Raw genomic sequence first — 27,499 nt, 5'->3', positions numbered from 1 at the left:
AGTTAAAATGCAAGGTTGTGCTAAAAGCCTTGTGTATAAAATAATTAAATATAAAATAACCAAAATAAAATAAAAAAAAAGAAATAGGTCTATAAAGGATTTAAAATATCAATGTAAAGGTAAAAAATCTCTGTAACAGATGTGCATGGCAGAGCAAAGCAGAGAAAAAACATGTCAGAGCTTAACTCTGTTTTGTCTAACATCATCGGGTCTTAAGTAACCAATTGTTTATGTCTCAGATAAAAAACACACATAAATAATTACAGTTTAAATAAAAAAGCTTGACAAAAAACTTCTTTTAAGAATATACTATTAACATCAAGAAATAGATTTGACTTTTTTTTTTAATCTTTTGGGTTGCCAATATATAATGCTAAAGTGAGAAAATGTCATACAAATACACACACACACACACACACACACACACACACACACACACACACATCACTGTGCTATTCAGTGCTGTGTACTGCACATATAAATATATGTATGTATGTATGTATGTATGTGTATATATACTATATATTCATGTCTGTATATTCCACCAAAACTGTATTTAAAAATGTTTGTCAAAATACAAACACACATAGATAATATGTAAACAACTGGAAAGGTTTGAGGTGATGTCTGGTGGATTTTTAAGGGATTTTTCACCTTTAAATTTTTTTGTCATTAATTTATGTATAACCAACGGAAAGTTTCTTATTTACACGCCTGTTAGACATTTCAGCTGACAACTGCAAGTTTTCATACCTACTTTTCTCATCACTGTCGCTCTCTGTCTTAGTCATTTACCCCCCACATATACAGGCACACACACACACACACACACACAAACACAACCTATGTAACATGACCACAGGTGCACTGACCCGCTCTCTGACTCAGCTCAGAGGGGAATCAGTATACTGAGTGTGTGTGTGCTGATCTCTCGTTTTGGCCATTTCATTATGCCAGCAGTGAGGATTACTGTGCTGATTGCGTGCCTGTCCTTGTCCTGACAAATGCATCATTCCTGTGTGTGTGTGTGTGTGTGTGTGTGTGAGTGTGTGTGTGTGTGTGTGAGTGACCTTCCTGTCCCTAATTCCACTAACATCCCATTTGATTCTTTTTTAAACATGTGGATTAACTTCAGTCACAGCAACATTACACTATAGTGAGCATGAATATTTACTCGTGCAGATGGGTGCATTGAAGATAATTTAAGTTTTTTGTTGTCCACAAATATGTTTTCAGTGATTCTTGTACAAAAAGGCAGGTTTGATGCAACGGTAGACGATGATTTTGCATTTGATTGCTTGTTGTTTAGATTTAAAGTTAGGCCAATATTATTCTATATGTCAAATAATCGTAACATTTTTCAGTCATTAAAGAACAAAAAAGGTCTCTCTTAATGGTTTCTCACTTTGTGCAGCTGCCCTCAGTCAGCATTAGGGGGCAATAAAGTATCAGAAAATACCTTTGATCATTTCAATGCAATGACCAGCCCATTTTTACGAAGGAATAGATGCTTAAATCTTAGAAAAAAAAAAACCCAGATGTTTATATTTCTGATGAAGAAGGAACCTGTGTGGGCGGGGGTTTACATTGTTTTTCTGATTTAAAGCGAACCATTTCTTGGAAATCAAAACTACAAAAAACATGACTCATATCAAATTGAGACATTCTGGTGAAGAGCAATAAGAGCAATAAATAAGAGTATATCCATAATGTCCCCCTCATATTCTGTCACCTTTCTATTTAATATACCAGACAAATAGTTTTTTGGGGGCCACAGATGTAGGTTATTCCACTAAATATCAGGAAAAATAAATTGTTTGTCCTCCTTAAATGTGTATATAATACAGAGAGCTACCATGTTTTAAAGATATAAGTCATTCGTTATGTTGTTTGAATGTTGTTTTTAATGCCTTCAATGCAATTTGTCTATTTAACCCTGACATATCATCACTTGTGTGTTAGAATTTTAGGGGATATAGTGGCGTCTAGTTCATTCCTCTCAAAAACAAATAGACTCTGTGTTTTGAATTGGTAAAAACACTAAATCATGTTACAAATCAATGTTTCTTCTATGCTTTTTGGCATTTCGGAGATGGGCAGCCTGCTCAGCACCCGTTTGCTCATCATTTATCTCTGATAACATTAGATCCACACATTCAGGATTTTATTTTATCTTTGTCTTTATATCCAAAATAGATTGACCTGGTGATTTAAACCATTAAAATACTGTATATAGCAGTTTCACTTGAAAGAATCAATGATTTTCCGACGCTGCTCTTCGCAGATCTGCTGCTAACTACGGTGGTTGATGTGAAAATACAAATGGTCCTCTCTGGGGCCAGTGTTTGGTTTGTCTGTTTTTGGCCACTGTAGAAACATAGCAGTGCAACATGCCGATCTCCATAAACGAGGATCTTCTCCCTATATAGATACAAACGGCTCATTCTCAGGAAACAAAAGCACTAAAATTCTTATTTTTAAGTGATTATACATTAAAGAAAACATACTTATTGTATTATATACACTGATATGTCCCCCTAAATACTGTAATTCTATTGTTTACTGTAATTTTATTGTTCTTTAAGACATCTATTGGACCTATGTCCGTCCTAAAAGAGGGATCCCTCCTCACTCGCTCTTCCTGAGGTTTCTACCATTTTTTTCCCCCTGTTAAAGGTTTTTTGGGCGGAGTTTTTCTTAGTCACTGTGAGAGTCCAAGGACAGAGGGATGCTGCAAAGCCCTCTGAGTCCAATTGTGATTTGTGATAATGGGTATTTTTTTTAAGTAACATTGAATTGAAAATGTTAACAAACTCAGCATCTGTACACCAGCAGGACAATTATGAGTATCAGCAGAATGGTGAAGGGCACCAGGAGGAGAGCCATATACAGGAGCCACGGCTCTGGAAACACTACCACGCCTGGCTCTGAGGAACACAAAACCACTGGTAAGAAGGTTAATCCTAAAATTTAATCACGTATTGATACAGTGATGGATTTATAATCATTTCTGCAGTGAAAGCAAATTGAAAAGAAAGAAAATGTTCAGCCAAAACCAATCTGTATTACTAGGTCTACAGGTGTTTTATTATAACGTGTGTGAATTAATAATCTACAAAATATGAAACTTTTTGTTTTTCAGCAGAAAGCGAGCACTTGCTGCTGTTTAGGACGGACTCACCAGAGACAGATGTTGGGCAGGTTAGTGAAACATTGTGTTCTGTGTCTTCACCATCGGCCACTACAGGGAGAAAAGATCAAACAAGTCTTCATTTTCGTGACATAATTCTGGATTTCTATTTTTTGTGGAAATGAAGCATTTCAAGATAATTTTTCCAACCATTCTGTTTGTAGCTGCATTTATTATAGCATATAATCTACAGTAAAGATTGAGAGTCATATATAGGCACCCTCGACTGAGCAGTAGCACTTTTGAACGGAAACACAACAGATAGGGTTGAAAACTTAACCAAGGAAACGAGATTTAAATCATTACATCGTCAGTAGCCAACAATGGTATATCCAACTTAACAACTTGTTTAAGCTTGAACACATTAACATCACATATCCACAATATCAGTAAGCCTATTTCAATTTCTGATTCAAGGGATGTATTTTTTTTAGTCTTGAGGTCACTCAGTTTCATCTGGTAAAAGCAAAAACAGTTGATTGGGACCAGAATTAATTTATATACAGTATCTGTATAAGTGAAAGGTGTATTAGATTATTTATTGAGTGTTTTTTTTTTTCAATTTTTTTTTTTTTTAAAAAAAATTTCTTCCTTTTTTTAAGAAAGAAAATTTTTTTTTTTTTTTTTTTTGCATTTTTCTCTTGTTTCTGAGCTGTGATGTGACAGAATAATAATAATAATCTTATCTATCAATAGAGTGACTTTACATAGCCTACTTTTTTTTTAACATTAAAACTAGCCAGTCTAAGCAATAGAAACACTCAAATACTATTTTAAATTGGTGCTATATCACCAGATAAAACGGAGAAAAAGGGCTTGGCTTTTGCTTAAGAGGGGGGAAAACTACAACTACCAGAATGCAACGCGCCTCAACGCGCCTGCTGGTCGGTGACGTAATGCTAGCGTTTTAAAAGTGGAAACAAAATGGCGCGCGCGTGTAAACAAACGGCCGCAAACGGCGTCGCGCTCCGGTGAAACGGTAAGCTAAAAACGTCTTTCTGTCGACATTTGAGGCCACAAGGTAAACGACGCAGTGTTGGGTTTTGGTTAATATTTGATCAGCATTGCTCAGTTTTAAGGTTTGATGTCAGTTTTGTCAGTAAACTGCGGTGCCCACTTGTTGTTTACAACTCTCCCACTAACGTTACTCTCAAACATTGCGCCAAAATATGTTTCTGAAAGCATTACATGAAAGCGATGGGCAATATAGTAACAAAATGTTGGTTTATATTTGATCAGCATTGCTTTGTTTTACTGTTTGATCGGACAAAGAAGAGAAGTAATGAGGAAATGTGTTTTTAGGGAGAGAGCTGTTTGGCTAACTCTCAGTAAAGTACCAGAGCAACACCTAACCCTCACACCTGCACATTATTAACAACATGCTTTCTGTTTTTATCAAATTACTGTCAGATGCACTGTAATTTGAGCATATTTTTCAGCTATTCATTTTTTGCCTCTGTGGGCTATTTTCTGATTGTGAATTTAGTATTCATAACAATATCACTGTGGTGTTTTTGAATACTGGGAATTATTTATTTAGGTAAATGTTTAAGGAGAAATTGAAGTTGTGTGGTATTATCAGCCAAACCTTGTTGAGTGGCTGCTGCTGATGTGGTAGCTAATGGGGATCCAAATAAACAAATGAACAAATAAACCTGTGACTGAATGGAAATAACGATAACAGACCAAAATGTTTATCTCACTGACAAATTCTCTGACTTTAATTGTATTCTTAAAAAAAGTTAATCAAAATCTTGATGCTCCTGTAGTTCAGATTTAAAAGTAGATAGTGAATGAGAAAACAAAATATAAAACTTGGGAAGATGCACTTTCTTTAACTTTATAACAGTCTGTTGTTTAACTTTTATTGTAACAAATCTTAATTTCACTTTATTATATGACAGTAGCCATTTTATTTACCAGGCTGGTGGTATTGGAAGATGCTTTTTGTTATCAGATCTCCGTTCAGGTGCAGCTGACACTCATATTCTCCTTTGCTCCTCAGAGAAATGGTCTCAGAGAGTGTGGCGTAAGCCAGAGCGGTGCCAGCATCTTCTTGAGCAGAGTCAACGGGCTGGAGTTTACATCCATTATGAAAAATGGACAAAACAAATCCGGGATCCAGAGTCACGTTTACTTCACACGAGAGCAGAGAGTCATTGTGGTTAAATGTCATGGTGTCTGAAAAGAGACGCAGGCAGATACACAGGTACGTACACAGTATTTGAGAGCACGGCTGTTTACACCTGGGATTAAAATGCATTTCTGTGATCCGTACACAAGTGGACAGCCGAGACACAATGCCATTAACACCTGTGTCCATCATGCGTCTCCAGCTGACCACTTGTGCTCAAATTTGCCTACGTCACTTGCGCATAAAAATCAAGGGGCCCCGCACACAATTATTGCATCCACACTCACTAGCTGCTGATTATGGTAAAAACATGTTCCTGCACCTATGTTCAAAGTGATTTTTCCCCTCCATGACTTTAAAATACCACGTTTCAAACACGAGTGACCAAAGTGACGTCACAGACTGCAAATCCACACTGTCACCTAGTGGTCAAAATACAAGGAAGGAATTTGACTTGGTGTTTTGGTGCAAAACATTATGTAGGCTGTACATACTAAAATATAGAACAATATGCAGTACATGTAAAATTTAAATGGCTCCTACAATAGTAGTTGTGTTGGTACAGCTGGAGATGTTGCTGTCATCAGAATCCATAAGGTGTGTGAATCACCACAGGACCCACGATACAATATTATCATGATATTTTATTCATGATAAAATATTATTGTGATTTATATGTGTTTTGATATGCTGAGTATTGCGATATATTGGCATTTATTCCTTTTTTCAACTGAAAAACTTTTTTTAAAAAAAAAAATGTGTTTATCTAAAAAGATGAAATTTCAGTCTGTTCATCTTCCAGCAAATCATTATTGTTGTAGCCGATTGTGTCTAATGAAATGAAAGAGATGCTGATTTATTATCCTATTATGCTAACAGAAGTTTATTTTGTATTTCTAAAATTAATTATGTATGTAGTAAAAAATGGATACTTGGTGCAGCGTATTGATACGGCATTGCCACGCAAAAATATCACAATTTTATGCTGCACTGATTTTTTTTCCCTCCACCCCTACCTTCGATAGGGCAAAGCGATGGCCTTTCACACAACACTTCATCCAACTTGTTATAAAATAGTGAAGTTTAGACAGCGTTAATGTTCTAAAAACAAAACAGCCACCAAGTCCTGCATTACTGATACAGTTCTTGTTGGGAATGCATTAGGACGCATTAGCGTTTACACTATAAAAGATATGTGTTCAGATGCGTCCCAGACCACCTCAGCAAGGCATTTATGTGATCAGATCACGATGTGTCTCGGTGGTTGTTTACACTTGTTTTTAGCGCTGCCCACTTGTGATTTGATCACCCAATACGCATATCAATACCAGGTGTAACAGGCTCACAGACTTTTGCATTGTTCAGTTCAGTCATGACTACCAAAAAGACCAGTGTTCATGCACATGAGAAACTTGTACATTTTCCTCTCTTTGTGAGGTCAGCAATATATTGAAAATTAAAAATAAAAATATATAAATCTTGTATTTACCATAAACCATCAGTAAAGTTTCATTTCCCAGCTTCCTGAAACGGTTGTCCTTCTCTATTGTGATGGAGACTTTACACAGGTACCTCCCGCTGTCCGCCCACTGGACGTTCTTGAAGAGTATGGACTTGTTTAAAGTTTTTGGACTGGTGTCTACAAGGTCGACGCGTCCGACATATTTCGCCGAAGGCGTCCAAAGTCTGGGTTTGTCTTTGCCGTCCTCTGGTATGTACACCCAATACAGAACAGGTGGATTCACCATTTTCACATTGTGTGAAAGACTTATATGACACAGCATTGTAACATCATGACCCAGAGCCGCAGTGAGCACAGGAGGCTGGTGGACTGTGACTGTGTTAGAGTGAGTACCTGAAACACAGTCGTAAAAATAAAACAATGACAGGATGTTGGTTAACCATAATAATTTCCTTCCAAAGGTAGCCATCTAGGTATATTTCACAGAAATGCTTCAGCTCAGCCTGTGTTGTTTTGTGATGATATTCGTGAATATAGCTACAGGCAGCTACTGACTTAGATGCAAGCAACTGCAACACGAACGCCAGAAAAAATGCTGCCATGGCACGTTTCTGAAAATCACAAGTGTGCGACATTTGCATGTTATTATGTTGCAGATAAGTTGAAAATTTAGGTTTCAGCAACACTGTAGTAGGTTGATCATGTTTTGGCCTTCAAAAAAAGCAGTTTTTGTGGCCCTATCCCAGCTGGAAATGCAGCAATATCTCTGTAACAAACAACATATTTGTATGATTCTATCCTGGCAGGAAACGCAGCGTCTCAGTGTAGTCAGTTGCTTTTTGTAGTAAAATCCCGGCAGGAAAAGCAGCCATGTCTCAGTAAAAAAATATCACTTCTTGTGGCATAACCCTGGCAGGAAAGGCAGTGGCTTTGTAAAATTGTCTGTTTTTCAGGGCGCTATTCCATCAGCAAATGCAGCCATGTCTTTGTTTAAAACAAGCATGTTACTCTCCTGGCAAAGAGCGCAGTGCACGTGGCACTATCCCCGCGAGGAGAAAGGTGGGTTACAAAAAACGCTGACATGTGGGAGCTAAAAAGCTGTTGAAAACAGCGATGACTCACCTGATCACTGAAACACATTTTTCTGTCTGTTGGCACTTGAGCATTGCAGGTTAACCACGCCTCACTAAAATCTCTCTCTCTGAGACTCAACTAATAAACATTCAAAGCATAAAGAAGAAGTAAAATTGGACTTTATTTTCCCCAGAACATTTCCTCAGTGGAGTAATTTGGGATTTTTCATGCTAGCAGGAGGATATGTGCTTTCCATCAAATGTTGGCTTCACCTTTTAGTTGTTGAGGTTTTCACTTTACAGAAAATGCCAACAAACAAGAACCAACAACCTGTCAATCAAAAGTTTCAACATAACACGTTTAACTTTTAATGTCAGCTCAGAGTTGCTGCATGATCCTTTTTTAGAAAAAGGTTACCATACCATACCACATCCTTGCAACAGCCTCAAATTTAAGCGGTGGCCCCTCTCTTTCCCTATTGTTTCCTGTGTGACTTCATATATATATATATATATTTCACTGCTAGAAAGGAGGTCTTTTCATTTTCACAGCTGCCAGTGCTGTAGAAAGACCAAGTACTTTTGAATTGGTGCTACATGTCCAGAGAAAACAAAGGGAAAAAGACGTAGAAAACCTACAACTACCGAAATGCACCATGCTGCACTGGACCATTAAATGCCTCAGCTGGTGGGGAACGTTATGCAAGCTTGGCTGTTTTTCAGCAAATAACAATACAGCGGATGCCCGACAACAGTTTTGATTAACAGTTAAACATAAAGCTAAACTATGTTTCTGAAGACACTTTTTAAAGAGCAGTAGTCAATAGAGTAACATAACTCTGGTTTATATTTGATCTCAGCTACTCAATTTCACTGCTTGTGCTTTTTTCCAGCCTTCATTTGCACAATACAAGAAACAGTATGATGCCCTTTAATAGTTTAAAAAAGTATTATGGCCAAACAGTGTCCTTGTGTGGCGAGGAATAGGCAATAAAGTAACAAAATCTTGTTTTACATTTGATCAGCGCTGCTTAGTTTTACAGTTTTGTCTGAGTTTTAGAAGTACAGTAAATACAATCAATTTGTAGTTTTAGCAGGAGCTCTAGAGCCAGTGAAAATCTGAGTTAAGATATGCACAGGAAGATCTGGCTGCTGATAAGATGGAAAATTTACTGCGCTTCATTTACACATACTACCCACATTGTTAGGAAGGTTTGTTAAAAGTAACTAAACTTTCCCTTTAACCATTAAGTGCCAACATGTAAAGAAGGGATGTTCTAGATGTAAGCATTAGCTCAAATCATTTTTAAATTTAAATAATCAATCTTTTATTGTGCTACTCCCACATGCTTTTTTGACGCTCACCTCTTGAGCCAAAAGATGCTATAAAAAAGTCCAGAAATTGAGAAGAATATAATCTAGCAAAAATTGTTAGTGTTGGCCCATCATTTTTTAAAAATTACTTTGCTATTATTCAGCCTGAACAGTTTTTTAAGAGCTTACAGGAGAAATATCAAATGTAAAACACAACCAGGAGTCCCCTACACCCACTGATGTTCTCAAGAGAGGAAAAAAACTAATTTGCCAAGTAAAAAAACTCTAAAATAAGTTGTTAGAGCTGCATCTGCCCTCTTGATTTAACTTGACGCTTCTTTTTCATATATCGGGGAAAAAATGCACTAGAGTGAACATGCACACAGTGTTGTCAAGACCACAGCAAAGACATCACTAAAGAAAGGTTAACATGCAATCGCTACAACAACAGTCTGTCGTTAAGATTGGATTTGAGAAATACATTGAAATTGTCTGCAATTGAACTCGTGAAGCATTTATGATCCAATACACTGTTTTCAATTGCAAAATGAGTAAATCCCCCTACATTTTTTAACAGCAGGATTGGTTCTCTATCTCAGACACACATTTTTCATCAACGAATCAAGAATCTGTGTAAATTGTACCTGAGATCATAAAGTAGAGAAACATCTGTTGTGTCCATCCCCATGTTATCACCTTGCAACTGTGATGCATCTCAGACAAAATTATCTTCAACATGTCTTTCTTGAAGGTAGATGTTACCATGTTTGTGTGCAGGCAGATGAGGCACATGCAGGCAAGTGTCCCACCACTTCCTTGAACGCTGAGGATAGATACCACCGTACAACTACTGAGGCTTTCAAAAGGTAAACAAATCTAACATGCGCTCTTACACCCCCAGAAATGCCTCTTTTATCCTTGTTTTAATGCTACCAAGATGGCATTTCTTAACTTTGGCAAATAATTTGAGATTTTTTAAATAAAATGCAGTAGAATTATTTTTTAAAAAATTACAGTATTAGGTTAACATTGAAAGCACAGTGACAGGATGTGGTTCTTTGATTTTTAATACAGAGCTGAAGTTGGTCATGTTTTTTCATATACAGTAGAATAATAGAACAACATAGCTGATAAAACAATCCCCATTCAGCATCCTGTTACTTGCTTGTTGTGAAGCTGACTGTATCACAATAGCACCTCTAAAGAGATGACACTAAAGGGCCACTTAGAAGTGCTCTTTTTATTCTGCTTTTGCAACTTTACACAGAACCAAAACAACGGTGGCATCATACTACCACTGTGTGATTTTAGACAGCATGCTGGAATCTCAGAAACAAACGGTTTTACAGGTGTGACGTTTAACACAATAGTGTCGGCCTCTATCCTGACAAATATCATAAGCATTGGTAGCCCTTTCTCAATGATAAAAATGGCATTAACATGGCAATAACAATCATTTACCGTCCCTATTGTATGGTGGCTGATTTTCGTCCTCTGCTTAGAGGGTACGACACTCCCAAATCTCAGATTTACCAATTTGCGGTTATTTATAATCGCTGTTCTTCTTTAGCTACAAACACACTGTCAAAACATCGCACCCATAATCCCATGCTGCCCCTGCTGCTGGCTCAAAGGCAATACTGTCCCTCCATTTCACGATCTTACTGTTTATATAGAGCAGTAATACAGCAATATGGAGCAATACTCCTCCCTTGAACAGGCTGTGTAAAAGGGGCTACAGACTAAGTTTGTTCAGTTGGCTTGTAAATGTGTCATTTATTCTCACCATTTATACGACTTCTCATTCACATTGCTTTTAAAGTTGAGCTTTACAGTTCATTCTTGATCTTGAAAACAGCAGTCAGCCAAAACATTCTTCACTCAAGGTCCACTTATTTCTCTTTTCTGGAGCTTCTGACTTTATCGCAAGCAATGTTATAGAGATTGTCTTTTCCAAGATCGAGAATGAACTCATGAGCTCAACTTTTTAGGCAAATGTGAACAAGAACTTCTGATGAAGACTGTATGATTGAAAGCTCCACAACAAGTGAGTAAGTGGATCTTAAGTGGAGATTTTCCTGTCTGCTTCTTTTTCAAGGTCAAGAATGACTTTTTATGCTCAACTTGAATAACAATTAACTGGCTGACCTTTACTCATGCAGGGTTGACTTTATCTTGTTTGAATGAGGCTGATGCATTACTAACATATAATGGCGTACTCTTTCCATGTTCTCCCACATTAGAAAATGTATGTAGTTCTAGTGGAATAACCTGTTATTAATATCTGTCAAGCATTTGTCAGTTGCGCCTTGAGTGGAAACAGCTGTGGGGGGTGTGCAAGGAAGTTTATCACAGAGACGCTGCAGATGCGTGAAGACCCTCAGAACAGGATACACATATTAACTTTTCTGCACACCCACTTTCGCAGTCAAGCCACACTGGGACTGTGTCACACCTGCCTTTGGTGAAGTTGTGTTAGGCCCAAAGTTACGCATATTTTAGCACAGGAAACCTTGATTAACAGACTATCTTTGAGGCGTCGCTACAGTCTGAGTCAGATCCACTCCTCGCTCCTCCACAGCTCCAACTTCATGTTCAAATATGGTGTAATTAGAGCTGATAAAATCGGGCCGATAACATTGCTTTGATTGCACAGCCACTGTCACTCTAGAGTATACAGTACAGAACAATATTGGCTCTCTTAAACACATCTTATCATACCTGGCTCTTATTTACCCAGCATGAAACATGCTCTGAGCAGAAACAGTTCAGGGACAGGGTGACCTTTTCTCTATTTTACTTACTTTACTTTAGTACAGGAGAATAGACCATAGGATTCAAATAATGTTTCTTTTTTTTTTTTAAATGTTACGTGTTTTGTGGTGTGATACGCCTTGCTTTCTAGTACTAAACTTAGTGTGCTTGTTTCCAGCTGCTGTTTTAGATGCTTGTTCTTTATGGTTAGTATTGTATTGGCTTCTATTTTATTGTATGGCACAATATTTTTAGGCTGTATCACAATGCACAATGTATTTATAGATATTTTGAAATCTCCTCTAACTAACAAAATACTTTTCTCTGGAATAGTAAAAGCCAGTGATTCTCAGGCAGCACTTACTACACAAGGCAATCAGTCCAACCTCCATAATGTCTCGATGGCCGGCAGTAGACTGTAGTTGTGCAGTGCATTATTTGGTGTGAGAGGATGCAGTTCAATGTCGGGTAGACTGGTACAGTAGGAATGACATTGGTCTGTTTTAACCTTCACTGTTCCTCTGCTCTTTACTCGAATCAGTTTATCAGGAAAAGAAACGTGCAGAGCGGCGATAAGAGATACCAGCAAAGCTTATGATATGAGTGTATTTATATATGTGTGTGTTGTGTGTGACCTGCCTAGGGGTGACATTGTTGCTACCTGAGCTACCGTTTTACGCAGGCTGTCGCATTCAAGTGCGTCTTTAAACATTTTGCGTGTATTTGTGCGTCCAAAGGTATTAATGCGCATGTGCATATAAAAAGGGGAGTTGTCGTGTATAAAAGGCTTTTCCAGAAAATTTGTTCTGTTTCTGACCATTGTGTGTATGTGTGTGTGTGTTTTAGAGCGAAACAGGGTGTGTGTTTGGGACTAGACCCTAACTGACAGTCAAAATTTCGGGGGCCAAGAAGAAGGAACGAGTGGTCTGGACCTCCATTGATTTAGGAGAGCAGTCCCCTATCACACCTGCAACCATGAGTAAAAAGGTAGGGGACCCTGCAGATGTGTTAATGGTGGTTCATCTTGTTTATAATTGGTTGGGTTTTTAGACTACTGGACCTTAATTGTTACTTTTGCACTTATGTGTTTATATTTTCTGTCATACAATTTCTAAATTTAGTAAATATGTATAATTTTAATCGTATTACGTATAGATTCTGTAAATAAGTTATAGTAGCTGAAGGTCATTTAATTGTTGGTGAATCACTCAATGTTCTCTCTCTCCCTCTTAAGGAGAGATGATATCATTTATATAATATAATTATAACTATCAAAATCCTAGTTTTGAAAGATGCCTAAAGATGTTTTTCTTGAGAATGCATTTTCTCTGACCTGCATCGACATCATGTACTCCAGTCCATGAAGAGTCCTTTTGTTTATTTACTACAAACTAAATGTGTATGGAGATTTGTTTAATGCAAAAGAAGATTGTTCAGAGCGGTCGCTCATTTACATGTTATGCAATCACTTTGATGAGCAAATAACAGATAAAGCAAAGTGCTGTATTTGGCATCCATATTGTTAAGAATGTGAAGCCACTGGATTGATAGGTTTCCTGCATATTTGTATCCTGGTAAAACTTCCTTAACGAAAAAAAAGAAAAAACAACTTCTGAGAAGCATCAGTCATGTAATCAGAATGTCCAATATCTCAAGGATGCCTTGTCTGAAGTTTTTTCAAATTTGGCACAGAAATCCATTTTAACTCAAAAATGAATCGATGAGATTTTGTTGGGCAAGGGTCACTGTGACTTTGCGTCTGTCTCCTTTTTGTAATGCAATATCCCAGGAAGAAATTTCCTTATATTTGGCACATATGTCCACTTGGTTCAGCCATAAACTGATTAGATTTTGTCAGTCAAAGGTCAAGGTCAATGTGACCTTGCGTCTGTCTCGTTTTCATGAACGCATGAACTTTATCTTAAGAAGTCCTTGAGGGATTTCTCAAAATTTGCCAGAAATGTCCACTTGCACTCATTGATGAACTGATTAGAATTTTATGGTCAAAGATCACTGTCACTACGACTTCAAAAACATGTTTTTGGCCATAACTCAAGAATTCATACACTCACCATGACAAAGTTTCACACAAATTTCAAGACGGATAAAATTATGAAGTGATGACATTTTACATCCAAAAGGTCAAAGGTTATCATCACTGTTATGTCATAATGTTGTGCAAAAACACTTTTGTGGCCTTTACTCAGTGTCATGACTCAGAAACATAAGGGGAGACGTTTAGTCAGATACTGATTTGGTGACATTGGTGAATTGATTGCACATCTCGAGCGTCCACATTTAAAACTGTGCTGATTGTATAGATCGGCATGAAAGATGTGTGTGAAGCATCCATGTTTTAGAATTTATAGCTTCTTTTCAGCAACATCCTTATTTAAAACATTGTTTACTGTCATGGCTACATATAAGTCTGGACAGACATGGATGTAAAATATAACTTGATTTGTTGGCACAGATCTGTCTCTAGTTTGAATCTTGAATCTTGACTTTAAATATTTTTCTCATTGCTATTTGTGTTTAGGACGAGTACAACATGTTTGAGATGGATGGCGAAATGGACAAGAAGAAGAAGAAAAAGATGAAGAAGAAGGAGAAACTGGAGGGCATGAAGAAAGAAATGGACATAGTAAGTAAAGACAGAGGCCTCAGGGCTGCAAAATAGTTAGAACATGTTGCAATGAGCTTTTTCCACTTGCAATCACCAAGTTGCAACCGACCAGATATGAGTGAGACATCTTGTATTTACTCCCTGTAAAAGTTCAAGTTGTTCTGCATTAATGTTGCTGTGTGTCTCCTCCTGCAGGACGACCATGAGATTACAATTGAAGAACTAGAAATGAGGTACAACACTAGTGTTACCAAGGTAAGACATTTCGTCCTTAATGAATCCCTTTCTTCAGTGTATATTCTTTTCTTGGTGTCATTTCACTTCATTCTCCTTTATGTTATGCACCTACTTCTTCTCTTCGTCCCTTCTTCTCTTTACCCCATATCCAACAGCCTCCATCCACTTTTTTTTTCTCCCCTCTGTGTGGGTCTTTTAGGTTACAAGATACTGACTTCGTTTACATGCACAAAATACACAATTTTTTGCTCTTATTCAGAAAAAGACAGTATTCTTATTAAGCTATTTACACGGCTGATGAAGGTGAATATTGCACAAATATTCACGTGCACATGCAGCTGTGCATACTCCAATAAATGTGCCCTAACATGTGAATGTTAACGTCAAAATAAAGACAGTTGGGACAGCTGAAGCAGCTTGTGCCATTTTACTTCTTTGCATCAAAATAGGATTTTTTTCAGTGTTTTCCACTGGTGGCAAACTTGTATGACCATGCTAACACAGCCTACCTCTTTCACTCCATCAGCCACCTTCTTGAAAAGGTTAGTGTTAGGATATTTGTGTATATCCAAACAGATGGGGGGCTTTTTTTTCCTTTATTCATACAGGACAGTGTAAGCCTGAAAGGCAGAGAGAGAGGGGGGATGACATGCAGCAAAGAGACTGGAATCGAACCCGCGGCCGCTGCGGTGGGGACATAGCCTTTATACATAGAGCGCCCGCTCTACCAACTGAGCTACTGGGTTCCACATATTGTATAATGTTTGAAAGTAGGCGTGTTTCTTCTTCCAACCATGTGGGCTTCTCTTGTGGGCATGCATCTCTACCACAGCATTACAAACTGTTTGTGAGGTGGTTTGTGTTCAACGTTTCCATGACAACGCGCAGAGCTGGCACACATTCTAAATACATTGTATGTATACTTAAAAAATACTGTTAAACCTGAATAATATCAGCATATCCCACGTCCCACAATTTGGAAAAAGGCTCTATTTGAAGTATCTAAAGAAAACATTCTGTTTACAGGACGTCAAAGTCAGATTGTAGTGGAATATTAGTGTGCATGTAAACGGTATCAGTGAGCTACATCTTTTCTCCAATCATACTCATTTATTTAATCTGTTATTCTGTTCTCCATCCACAGGGTTTGACCACCACCTTTGCCTGTCAAGTCTTGGAGAGAGACGGTCCTAATGAACTGAAGCCTCCCAAAGGAACTCCAGAGTACGTCAAGTTTGCCAGGCAGCTGGCTGGAGGGCTGCAGTGTCTGATGTGGGTCGCCGCTGTCATCTGCTTCATCGCCTTTGGAATTGAACTTGCGAGAGGGAACGTCACCTGCTTTGACAATGTGAGTTATATTTCCCTTTAGAGTTTTTCTCTCGAGGTGCCCTGTGGGAAATAAGATAGAGAAAAAATGCCTCTGTGGCTTATCTGGATATTTTAGCAGGGCAGATCAGAGTGGAACAAAGAGACAAGGAAAGGGAGGACAGTCTACAAAACATTTGACCTGTTTTTATAGTGACATCTTCTCTCTCACTCCAGCTGTACTTGGCCATCACTCTCATTGCTGTCGTCGTCGTAACTGGTTGCTTCGGTTACTACCAGGAATTCAAGAGTACCAACATCATTGCTAGCTTCAAGAATTTGGTGCCACAGGTAAGTTTCACATAAGTGAAAGGAACAGTGTGCAAAATTTATGGGGATGTAGTGGTTTCTAGCGGTGAGGACTGCAGATTGCAACCTCATGATACTTCTTATTGTTAGATTTCCTTTAGTGTTCATTGTTTAGAAGGTTTTTAGGTAGATATCAGTTAGCTGCAGAGGTCTCTCCCTTTGCAAAACAAATGGAAAAGGTGATTCAAACTGCTGAAAACAAAGAATAAATCAGTGTGACGTTACAAATCAGTGTATCTCTGATGCTGTGTGTCTTGTAGGGGACAGGCCGCTAGTCCAGCACCTGCTAATGGGTGCTCACATTTTTATCTCTGATAATTATTTTTCTTTGACTCTAGAACTAACAGAACCAGTGATGCTAACTGGTAAATCACAGAATAAAGCAGTTTATGTCACAGTGGTTTTTTGATGTTGCATGTGAACTATTTTTTACAGCATTATTTGTATACTATAAAGTACATACACAGCTCATTTTATTTTAACAAAAACATAACGATTCCTATTTCAGGTCATTCTACACTAGAGAAAACACACTATAGTTATATTCCATTTCTGACAATGTATCCCCGTAAATCCTACACACTGAAACTTTAAGAAATGGACACAGAGTGGGAATGTAATATTAACGGCTTGTCTTTCGTATGTCTTTTCGTTTCTCATCTTTTTTTCTTTTCTGTTACCCACTTGTTTCACTCTCTCACGCGTTCATTTCTTTTTTTCTTGCCCAAAAATAGCAAGCCATTGTGATCCGTGATGGCCAGAAAAACCAGATCAATGCCAACCAGCTGGTGGTGGGAGATTTGGTGGAGATCAAAGGAGGAGACAGAGTCCCTGCTGACATTCGCATCATCTCTGGGCAGGGCTGCAAGGTAGGTGGCGCACATATACTGTCGATCCTACACACATATAGACTAATGAAATGTCATAATGCAAGCTGAACAATAGATTTTGAATTTTGCTTATTTAAAGTCCAAATGAAATCAGTGTGTATTCCCTAAATGTCTACATGTAGTCAAAGTTGGCCAACTGGTATCTGAAATACCGTTTCAACTCTTTAAAGAAATATTTCACTGATATCAAAAGGGTCCTCACACAAAATTAGGCTGTCTAAACTGCAGAAAGACGCAAATACTTTTGAGAGAACAGAAAAAGAACGGTTGCATATGCTTTTGAGAAGAGGTAGAAAACCTACAACTACCAGAATGCACTGGGCCACACAGACCAATAAACTCATGCTAAGAAATAGACAACTCAGTAACAGAATCTTGCTTTATATTTGATCATTGCTGCTCAGTTTTAGTTCTGATCTCCATTTTTCAACCTTCGTTTAACTGTGCAGAAAGCAGTGTGACGCCTGCTTCCTGTTCACAAACTTTTGCTATTATAGCTAAATAGGACATTCAAATATGTTTCTGAAAACATTTGGGAGAGGAATAGGCAGTGCATTAACATTATCTTGACTTATATTCTGTCAGCATTGCCTAGTTTTTTCTAGTTTTTTTTTGTTTCGATTTCGGTCCGAATTTGAGAGAGAGACAGACGGGCGGGTATGTCTCTTGATCTGCTACTTCACTCTTTGTGTCTGTGATGACAGCATGGATGGCAGGCAGTATGAAAATGCATACAGCCTGTAGTTTGAACAAAAGCCCAAGAGCCTGGTGACGTATTGTTTTGATACAAAGCCTGTTGAAAATCGTGTTGAAAACATGGCATTTAACAGCATATAACCAATAACTAGAACTCTTATTTGAGGGGATGATTGAGATGTAGCCCAATCCATTATCAGACATTGTCCTTTTATCATGTGGATATTTAATGTACTTTTTGTGTATATAATATACTTTGTTTTCCAGGTGGACAACTCGTCTTTGACGGGTGAGTCTGAACCGCAAACCAGGAGTCCAGAATGCACTCATGAGAATCCGCTGGAGACCAGAAACATTGCTTTCTTCTCCACAACCTGTCTGGAAGGTACAGTGCAGTAAACTGAACATGCATACCCATAGCCTGGACAAGATATAATCTTAGTATTTGTTTGTTGGTGAACATAAGAGGAACCTCTTTTCTCTCCTCTCCAGGCGTAGCTACTGGTATGATCATCAACACAGGCGATCGTACCATCATTGGCCGGATTGCCAGCTTGGCGAGCGGCGTCGGCAACGAGAAGACACCCATTGCCATTGAAATCGAACATTTTGTTGACATCATCGCCGGTCTGGCAATCTTTTTCGGGTTCACCTTCTTTGTCGTCGCCATGTTCATCGGATATTACTTCCTGGAAGCCATGATCTTCTTCATGGCTATTGTGGTGGCTTATGTGCCAGAGGGGCTACTTGCTACAGTTACTGTGAGTCAATGCAACATAAGTTTATTTCAACACCATTGTTGTGTTGTGTCTAGTTTCCATTATCTTTTAATATCAGATATGGACTGTATGAATGCTCATTTTGAATAGCACCAATGCAGAATCACATCCTGTGTGAACGGTGTACTTAAAGAATGAGGATGATTATGTATTTTTTATACTGTAGGCTCAGTCAGTCTGTAACAGTCAGTGTCTTCTGTTAACAGGTTTGTCTGTCTCTGACTGCTAAACGACTTGCCAGGAAGAACTGCGTGGTGAAGAACCTGGAGGCTGTGGAGACACTAGGTTAGTTTGAATACCAGTTACATACTATTCAGTGACATAATGATATAAAAATTTGACTTGAGAAGTTTGGTCTTTATTAAGCTATTTCAGCATGTATGCCACTATTATAGTATATATTGTGTCAGATATTGTGCAGCAGAAAGTGAGGCACATTGAAAGTGAAAACTATCCATTCATTCTGCTGGGTCTAAAGGTTTGCTTTCACTCACAAACAGCAGCTCCTCTCATCCATTGATGTTATCTGATCAGCTGTTAACAGATCAACAGATCAGTTATCCACCTTGCGAGTGACAAACTGCTGCTAAGGAAAAAAGAAGTCATGGAGCTACGGACCCATAGAAGCCTAAAGTTTTAGAGCGAGGATTCACAATAATAGAAAAGGCAAACACAGCAATTTAAAAGATGCCATCATTTCAATATTTTTTATTGCAAATAATGTCAGTGCGGTATTAGAAATTATTGCACATTGCATATTTCCCTATATCATGCAGCCGTAGCAGGCAGAGCTAATGCAACAGACTCACTCTTCAACTTATTTGTGTCTGAAGTGGCGCGCCTTTTTTTTTTTAGTCTTCGCCAGTGTTGCGAGTTAGCAGTCACAGAAACAGAAGCTTAAAAAACTGGATCTCGAGGAATGAGATCCAAAATCACACCTGCAATGAGTGCTTATCGCCATAAACGCTGCTAAAGAACACAACAGAGATCTTGGAGATTGTAACTTTAAACTGTGTTTGTTTAGGCTCCACTTCGGTGATCTGTTCTGATAAGACGGGCACTCTGACCCAGAACAGGATGACTGTAGCTCACCTTTGGTTCGACAACCACATCCACGCTGCTGATACCACTGAAGATCAGTCAGGTAACGGATGACACAGATCAATCAGTACTGTTGTTGTTAGCAATGTTATAATGTAGATGAAATAATTTTAACTATTACATGTATTTAAAAGGTGGATGAATGCTTTAGTTAAGTAATTGTTAAGTAATCCCATTATTGTGTTGTTTCCAGGCCAGAGTTTTGACCAGTCTTCAGAAACATGGCGTTCACTGGCGAGAGTGGCCTCCCTCTGTAACAGAGCTACATTCAGACCTGATCAGGAGGGTGTGCCGATTCCTAAGGTACAAGTTGTTACAAGACACCTATAGTAAACATCTGTGTGTGAACATATATATATAAGTTTTACCTACATTGTTTTGTTTTTTTTAACCCACTGAGACCTACCAAAGACATATTTTTTTCTTTTTTTTAAGGGGAATAACTAGTCAACAGTTTTTGCCTTGTAGAAGCAGTTTACATAATTTGAAAGCTGTGAACCTGAAAATTATTTGAGATGCAGTTCAGCACTGTGTGTCAAGTTTGTCTCGTCACTCTGATTGGCTATTCAGCTCAGTTCACAAGAAGTGGAAGTGTAATAATTTTATACATTTTATATGGATGTCGGCTTGGTGTTTCACAGCCTTAAGATAGCCAACAGTCCTGTGGGTCTGCTGTGATTAAAGAAGCCAGTCTCCACTTTTTGTCATTATTCTGAGGATATATTTGTTTATTTGTTTGTTCATTTAATTATGTCTCTTTGTATCTCTGACATTTCACACAGAGGCTTGTAGTGGGAGATGCGTCAGAGACCGCTCTGCTGAAGTTCACCGAGCTCACTGTCGGGAACGTTATGGACTACCGTAATCGCTTCAAGAAAGCAGCTGAAGTGCCCTTCAACTCCACCAACAAGTTCCAGGTGGGAGCAGATAGCATGATCCTTGATCAATCACTGCATTTTAAACCAGAAGAATAATGGGCAAAATATTAGTGTTTTTTTGTTTTGTTTTTTGAAGTAATATATCATCTGGAGTTTCCTACTTTGATAATGTGATGCTCTGTTTTAATTCTGCGATTCACTGAAGATCTAAGCGCTCTGGTTAATTTTATTCAGTTTCTATCAACCCTTTCCTCTCTCCAGCTGTCTATCCATGAACTGGAGGATCCTCTGGACCTGCGCTACCTGCTGGTGATGAAGGGAGCACCAGAACGTATCTTACAGCGCTGCTCCACCATTTTGATAAAAGGCCAGGAGCTGCCTCTGGATGAGCAGTGGAGTGAAGCCTTTCAGACAGCTTATATGGACCTGGGAGGACTGGGAGAGAGAGTACTGGGTAAGAGCGTATGTCTTCTTCACATCATACACAATCAGTTATATTTCTACATTTCAGTTTTCAAAGTAATACTTAAACCTTTCAAATAAACATTTGTATATCAAATTACTCACCCAGTGTTATGTTTAATGTGTGAAGAAATTTTTTCTTGCATGCTTCTAAAGAATCCAAAAACTGATAAAAAATTCTTCATGAATGAAAGTAAAGGGCTCCATCTTTAACAAGAGTGAAAATATCAAAAACATCCATTCACAGACTCGCACACAGCTCGTGCAATATAATCCAAGTCTCATTTATCCCAGTAGTTCCCAAAAAGACAGCCCTTTCTGACAGGGAGCTAAACTTCAAAACGAGACTCCATAACAACAAAACAGTTATTTTAACTCGCTGAACACAGGAGCGGCTCATCTACTGCTACCTTTATCAATTAGTGTTATTGTGGGACTTTGGTAAAACCAAACTAAATGAGGCTTGGATTATACTGCATGAGTTTTGTCAGAGTTTGCAAACGGATGTTTTGATAGAGATTAGCTGCCGTTTAAACATGGATCCTTTAATTCATTGAGATCAGATTTTTAATTCTTGTTCACCATGGAGGCTTATTAAAAAACATTTTCTCCACAAATTCAACATATAATGGAGTGAGTATTTGATATAAAAATGCTCTGATAATAAATTAATTAGTACACAGACACGTTTTGTGATAAACAACATATATATTTTGTTTCATTTATTGTATCTGCCTCTCCCAGGTTTCTGTCATCTCTATCTGAATGAGAAGGAGTTTCCTCGGGGCTATCGATTCGACACTGATGACATGAACTTCCCCACGTCAGGATTGTGTTTCGCTGGTCTCATCTCAATGATTGACCCGCCAAGAGCCACTGTGCCCGACGCAGTCATGAAATGTCGTACCGCTGGTATCAGGGTGTGTTCACATCGCCCCACATACACGTAAACGAGTTTTCACTTCGAAACTTCACTGTGTCATAACATTTCATCTTGAAACTTCAGGTTGTCATGGTGACTGGGGACCATCCAATTACAGCCAGGGCCATAGCAGCTAACGTAGGCATTATCTCAGAGGGCAGTGAAACCGTGGAAGACATTGCAACGAGGAAGCGCATACCTGTGGAGCAAGTCAACAAGAGGTATTCACACGACTGTCGTCCACACTCGATATGTCACAGAGACGTGCATTACTCAAAGAAGAGGCTGTCTGTCCATCGCACTATGTGTATTTCTTAGTGTTTGACAACAGTGCAGAGCTACAAAATCCTTCTCCGCCGTCTTATTCACCAGAGATTCACTGAACTGCCTGAATGCACAAGTCTTCCTCTAGTTATTGTAACTCTGTCCAACGCTGTGTTGTCCGTATGCAGGGACGCTCGTGCCTGCGTGATCAGCGGTGGTCAGCTTAAAGAGATGAGCAGTGACGAGCTGGATGAGGCGCTGAGAAATCATCCTGAGATGGTGTTTGCGAGAACATCTCCTCAACAGAAACTGATTATTGTGGAGAGCTGTCAACGTCTGGTAAACACACACACACACACACACACACACACACACACACACACACACACACACACACACACACACACACACACACACTTTGCTACCGGTGACCTCTTAATTCTGTGATGAGTGAAATTCATTTCATAATTTAAAAACAACATGTATCCAAATAAGTTTTCCTATACATTTAATTTAAAAGAAATCAAAGATAACTGTGAAGCTGACTAAGCTCAGAGGATCGTTTATGAGGACACAGCAGGAAAGATGTTGTTTTGCATGTATTCATATCCAGTGTCTGATCAGACTACATCTCCAGGCTTGTGTCTGAATGTTTCCATCTTTCTCCAGGGCTCTATCGTTGCTGTGACAGGTGATGGTGTGAACGACTCTCCGGCTCTCAAGAAGGCTGATATCGGTGTCGCCATGGGGATCGCCGGGTCAGATGCTGCCAAGAACGCCGCAGACATGATCCTGTTGGACGACAACTTTGCTTCTATCGTCACCGGAGTGGAGCAGGGTGAGAATTAGAGAAGAAGGATTACTAAAATTGAGCTAGCTGCTAGCTTGGTTAGCACAGTGCATTTACAGCTATGGTGAAGGGTAACCCCTTTTATACCGCCTGTTCAAGGCAATGGGGGGTTAATGGGGATTGACTCGCTTATGGAGCCTCAAGAGGTCATTGGAGAACATGCAGTTTACGGCACTTCAGCATTGGCTTAATTTTTCAGCCCTGGAGGTTGTGGCTTAATCATAACTCAAGGTCCACGGTCAGGGAGAACGGCTCACATATCAACACTTGACTAAAACGTGGATCTGTTTACGGGATGGTGGTCATACATGAGATGACACTATAAAACCCCCCGTCTCTTTTCAAGGATGTCTCCCAATCCTGTCTCTGATATTGTAAATATTATCACTGAATCTGAAGTAAAACATAAGTATTTATCAGAGTAAACAAAAAACAAGCAGTACAAGAAACTACAAAAGAGCACTTTATTTGAAAGGATTATACCTTATTAACTTTGTGGTCACTGTATGCAGTAAAAGGACAAACTACTGAACAATGAACAGTTTGTATGTTTACATGCATACATGAGCTGTTTTATTGAGTTGAGGCCTCTGTGTGTGTGTGTGTGTGTGTGTGTGCGTTTGTGTGTGTGTGCCTGTGTGTGTGTGTGCCTGTGTGTGTGTGTGTGTGTGTGTGTGTGTGTGTGTGTGTGCCTGTGTGTGTGTGTGTGTGTAGGCCGTCTTATCTTTGACAACCTGAAGAAGTCTATCGCCTACACACTGACCAAGAACATCCCTGAGCTGACTCCATATCTGATCTACATCACCGTCAGCGTGCCTCTTCCTCTGGGCTGCATCACGATTCTCTTCATTGAACTGGCCACTGACATTGTGAGTAATTGTTATTTGTACCATTTAAGCTAGAAAACAAGTGACTTATTTCCGGTTAATAATTGGCTATTTATTTTCATGAAATATAACGGCGTCTTATATTTGCTGTTTTGCCATAAGACCCCTGGCTTTTATTTTGAAAGACCACATATCACCTTTATCCCTTACAGCAACTGATCTGGTGACATTAGTGTTGAATCAGCTCCATCATAACCTTCCTCACCACCGTATTTGCTGTAATAATGACAAATCATTGTTTCTTCCTGTCTGTCCCGTAGTTTCCCTCCGTCTCTCTGGCTTATGAGAAAGCAGAGAGTGACATCATGCACCTGAAGCCCAGGAACCCTCGACGTGATCGCCTTGTAAACGAAGCCCTGGCTGTGTACTCGTACTTCCAGATCGGTGTGTGTGTGTGTGTGTGTGTGTGTGTGTGTGTGTGTGTGTGTGTGTGTGTGTGTGTGTGTGTGTGTGTGTGTGTGTGTGTGTGTGTGTTGGTTCCAAAAAAAACACAAATTGAACAAACTTAAAACTTTCCTGAATGTTTCTGGGTTAATGAATCCATGCATAACCTGCTAATAGACAGCTAATTCACTTTTACACCCTTGCACAATTAAATAAATGACTTTGAATTAAAGAAGTGTATGAAAAAAAAATGCCTGTCAAATCGGCAAGACAAAATTTTTTTATTATGTAGCTTTGAAGTGTCATGGGAAAGTTTGGAAATTTTTCAGGGTTCCCACAGCTCCTTAAAATCTTAAAAGGCATTGAATTCATTAATCCAAAAAATAAGGCCTTAATTGGTCTTAAGTTGACTTAAATTAATCTTTCAAAAGTCTTTTTTTAAAATTTTTTTAAAAAAAATAAATTCCATGTCTTAAACTCACCATGATGGGAACCAAAGCAGTGGGTCCTCACATGCAGATTGAAAAACACAAAGAAAAATGTCCAGAAATGCCAGATTTTGCTGTGCTTCACTCTAAAAAGAGTTATTTTTCCAACATTTGACATAGATAATTTAACTTTTTTACTGGACAAAAATGGCATATGTTTTTACAAAAAACATTTGGGCAAAATACATTTTCCGTGTTCAGTTTTTGTTAACAGAAAATTGGCCTTAAACTTAATTCCGAGTGGCATTATAGAAGTTTAAAAACTCTTTAATCTAACTTTCCTTAAGCTGTAGGAACCCTGAATTTTGTCCATGAAAAAGTAGGGGAACCCCGTAACAAAGACCAAAAACAAAATTACCAGTATATTAATAATACAAAAATAAATTGAAAAATAAATTACAATGTCATAAAATAAGATGGTACGGTGTAAACTCAGAATCCCTCCACAGGAGGCTGAGCCACGACCCCATACACCCTCAGAATGATGTCTCACAGCCGTTTATGTCGTTTTTTAATTTCTTCTTTCTCTTTTTTAGGAGCCATCCAGTCTTTTGCAGGTTTTACAGATTATTTCACAGCTATGGCGCAGGAGGGCTGGTTTCCACTCTTGTGTGTGGGCCTGCGCTCTCAGTGGGAGGACGTTCATCTTCAGGACTTGCAGGACAGCTATGGACAAGAATGGGTTAGTTTGTATACACTTTCTGTCTCATGTTAATCATACAGGAAGTCCATGGGTGGAGTGAATGTTTTGTTTTTTATCAGCATAGTAACCAAATAACTCCTCCTTCATGTCCTCTGTAAACAGACCTTCAGTCAGAGGCTGTACCAGGAGTATACCTGCTACACGGTGTTTTTCGTGAGCATAGAGATCTGTCAGATCTCAGATGTGCTGATCAGGAAAACTCGCCGTCTCTCCGTGTTCCAGCAAGGCTTCTTCAGGTCACCGAAAACCCATCCTCAACACATCGTTAGGCACAATGTTTCTTAAAGGGGCAGTTCATCCCGAAATCAAAATTACACGTCTTTCCTCTCACCTCTAGTGCTATTTATCAGTCTAGATTGTTTTGGTGTGAGTTGCCGAATGTCGGTAGAGACGTCTGCCTTTTCTCCAATATAATGAAACCAGCTGACACTCAGTTTGTGGTGCTAGAAACGCCAATAAAGTACATTTGAAAAATTCGACAGCAGTGTCTCTTTACAGCAGCTATGACCTGGTTAATCAAGTGAATCCACCAAACACCTTGAGAGCAGTTTCATGTAGGAACTATTTTCTCTCACTGAACTAAACTCACCATACGAATCACTGCACAGAAAGAAGTGTGCATCTGCTGTTAGCTCGCCTAGCACCACTGAGGTAGTTAGCATTGCAGCTCAATTGAGAGGGACGCCATTATTATTTACATCTCGCGCTGTCACGGTTATAAAACTCTGCATTTATATGGGAATAATTAAACCTAAACTAATCTGCATGTTGTGACTCTGTTTTGTTACTTTGGTGTGTTTTCAGGAATCGTGTCCTGGTTACTGCCATTATCTTCCAGCTCTGCCTGGGTAACCTGCTCTGTTACTGCCCTGGAATGCCCAACATCTTCAATTTCATGCCTATCAGGTAAAGACCGACTGTGGTTACCATCTGAACACAAGACTCAGACTGGTTTAGAAGGAACAAGACAAAAGTCAGAAGCCGGGATATGGCTGGACTGTGAATATCTCACTAGATGGCTTTAAACTTGAAACAGGAAGTGGTGGCGTTTACTCAGTCATGGACTTAGCTACGCTGCTTTGGTCTGTTTGTTGTGAGTTCTGAGAAAACACATTTTAATTAAAACAATAAAAACATCATGAATATTCCACTATAATCAATGCTTTTTTAATATTTGATATTAAAAATAAAAAACGGTAGTCTGTTGTCTAATTTTACATTTTGTGTTTTCTCTCCAGAGTCCAGTGGTGGTTTGTTCCTCTTCCTTATGGTATTTTAATCTTCGTCTATGACGAGATCAGGAAGCTGGGAGTCCGCAGATATCCAGGAAGTAAGCCATGATTCTTTATCCTTCTCTCTAACCATTTAACATCCTCTCATCATTAACACCTCTGTAACTATTCAGGTTTTATTAATCTACGGCTTGTAATCTTTTAGGTTGGTGGGATCAGGAATTATACTACTGAGACCAGAGAGCCTCTTTCAATCATTCATCCATCTGCATGAAAATATCACTCATAAACAGAATGCTGCAACTTACCATACATCTCTATAACTTTGTGATCTATGTATTTATAGCTGAAACTATCTTTTAATATCACCATCAAGAGTCTGTTAAAATAAGGAAAAAAGCAATACCACAATAGATAATTCCCACAAATTCGTCATGTTCCAGCTCTTTGACTTTGGCTGCGTTGTATATGTACAAATAAAGATAAAGACTCGAATCGA

The 27,499-nt window shown here is 38.8% G+C and overlaps 2 protein-coding genes across 6 annotated transcripts; one reads left to right on the top strand and one right to left on the bottom strand.

Moving 5' to 3' along the window:
- Positions 1–614: 614 nt before the first annotated feature.
- On the bottom strand, positions 615–9,965 carry LOC121946004. The gene is made up of 5 exons (XM_042490402.1): positions 9,818–9,965; positions 6,814–7,179; positions 5,111–5,371; positions 3,182–3,241; positions 615–2,927 (listed from the first exon to the last, which is right to left on the bottom strand). The coding sequence occupies exons 1-5, from the start codon at positions 9,963–9,965 to the stop codon at positions 2,815–2,817; spliced, it is 948 nt and encodes a 315-aa protein (XP_042346336.1). The 3' UTR covers positions 615–2,814.
- LOC121946001 (potassium-transporting ATPase alpha chain 1) lies at positions 6,957–27,499 on the top strand. Of its 5 annotated transcripts, XM_042490395.1 has the most exons (27): positions 6,957–7,035; positions 7,740–7,845; positions 11,165–11,224; positions 12,774–12,914; positions 14,467–14,571; positions 14,749–14,808; positions 15,935–16,138; positions 16,333–16,446; positions 17,199–17,333; positions 18,318–18,435; positions 18,543–18,811; positions 19,036–19,114; positions 19,854–19,973; positions 20,124–20,233; positions 20,713–20,847; positions 21,070–21,262; positions 22,015–22,190; positions 22,277–22,413; positions 22,645–22,795; positions 23,126–23,294; positions 24,021–24,175; positions 24,454–24,577; positions 25,602–25,747; positions 25,871–26,004; positions 26,573–26,674; positions 27,007–27,098; positions 27,206–27,499. In XM_042490395.1, exons 4-27 carry the CDS (start codon positions 12,903–12,905, stop codon positions 27,232–27,234), a joined length of 3,069 nt encoding a protein of 1,022 aa, XP_042346329.1. In that variant the 5' UTR covers positions 6,957–7,035; positions 7,740–7,845; positions 11,165–11,224; positions 12,774–12,902; the 3' UTR covers positions 27,235–27,499. The 5 variants fall into 5 exon arrangements, with proteins under 5 accessions (XP_042346329.1, XP_042346330.1, XP_042346326.1 ...); XM_042490394.1 differs by lacking the exons at positions 6,957–7,035; positions 7,740–7,845 and adding an exon at positions 9,964–10,039 and having other exon boundaries at positions 11,165–11,220; XM_042490393.1 differs by lacking the exons at positions 6,957–7,035; positions 7,740–7,845 and adding an exon at positions 9,964–10,039.

The sequence above is a fragment of the Plectropomus leopardus genome, chromosome 7, assembly GCF_008729295.1.
Source record: "Plectropomus leopardus isolate mb chromosome 7, YSFRI_Pleo_2.0, whole genome shotgun sequence".
NCBI lineage: Eukaryota > Metazoa > Chordata > Actinopteri > Perciformes > Serranidae > Plectropomus > Plectropomus leopardus.
The sequence above is the reverse complement of the archived record's forward strand: the minus strand, read 5'-3'. Positions and strand labels throughout refer to the sequence as shown.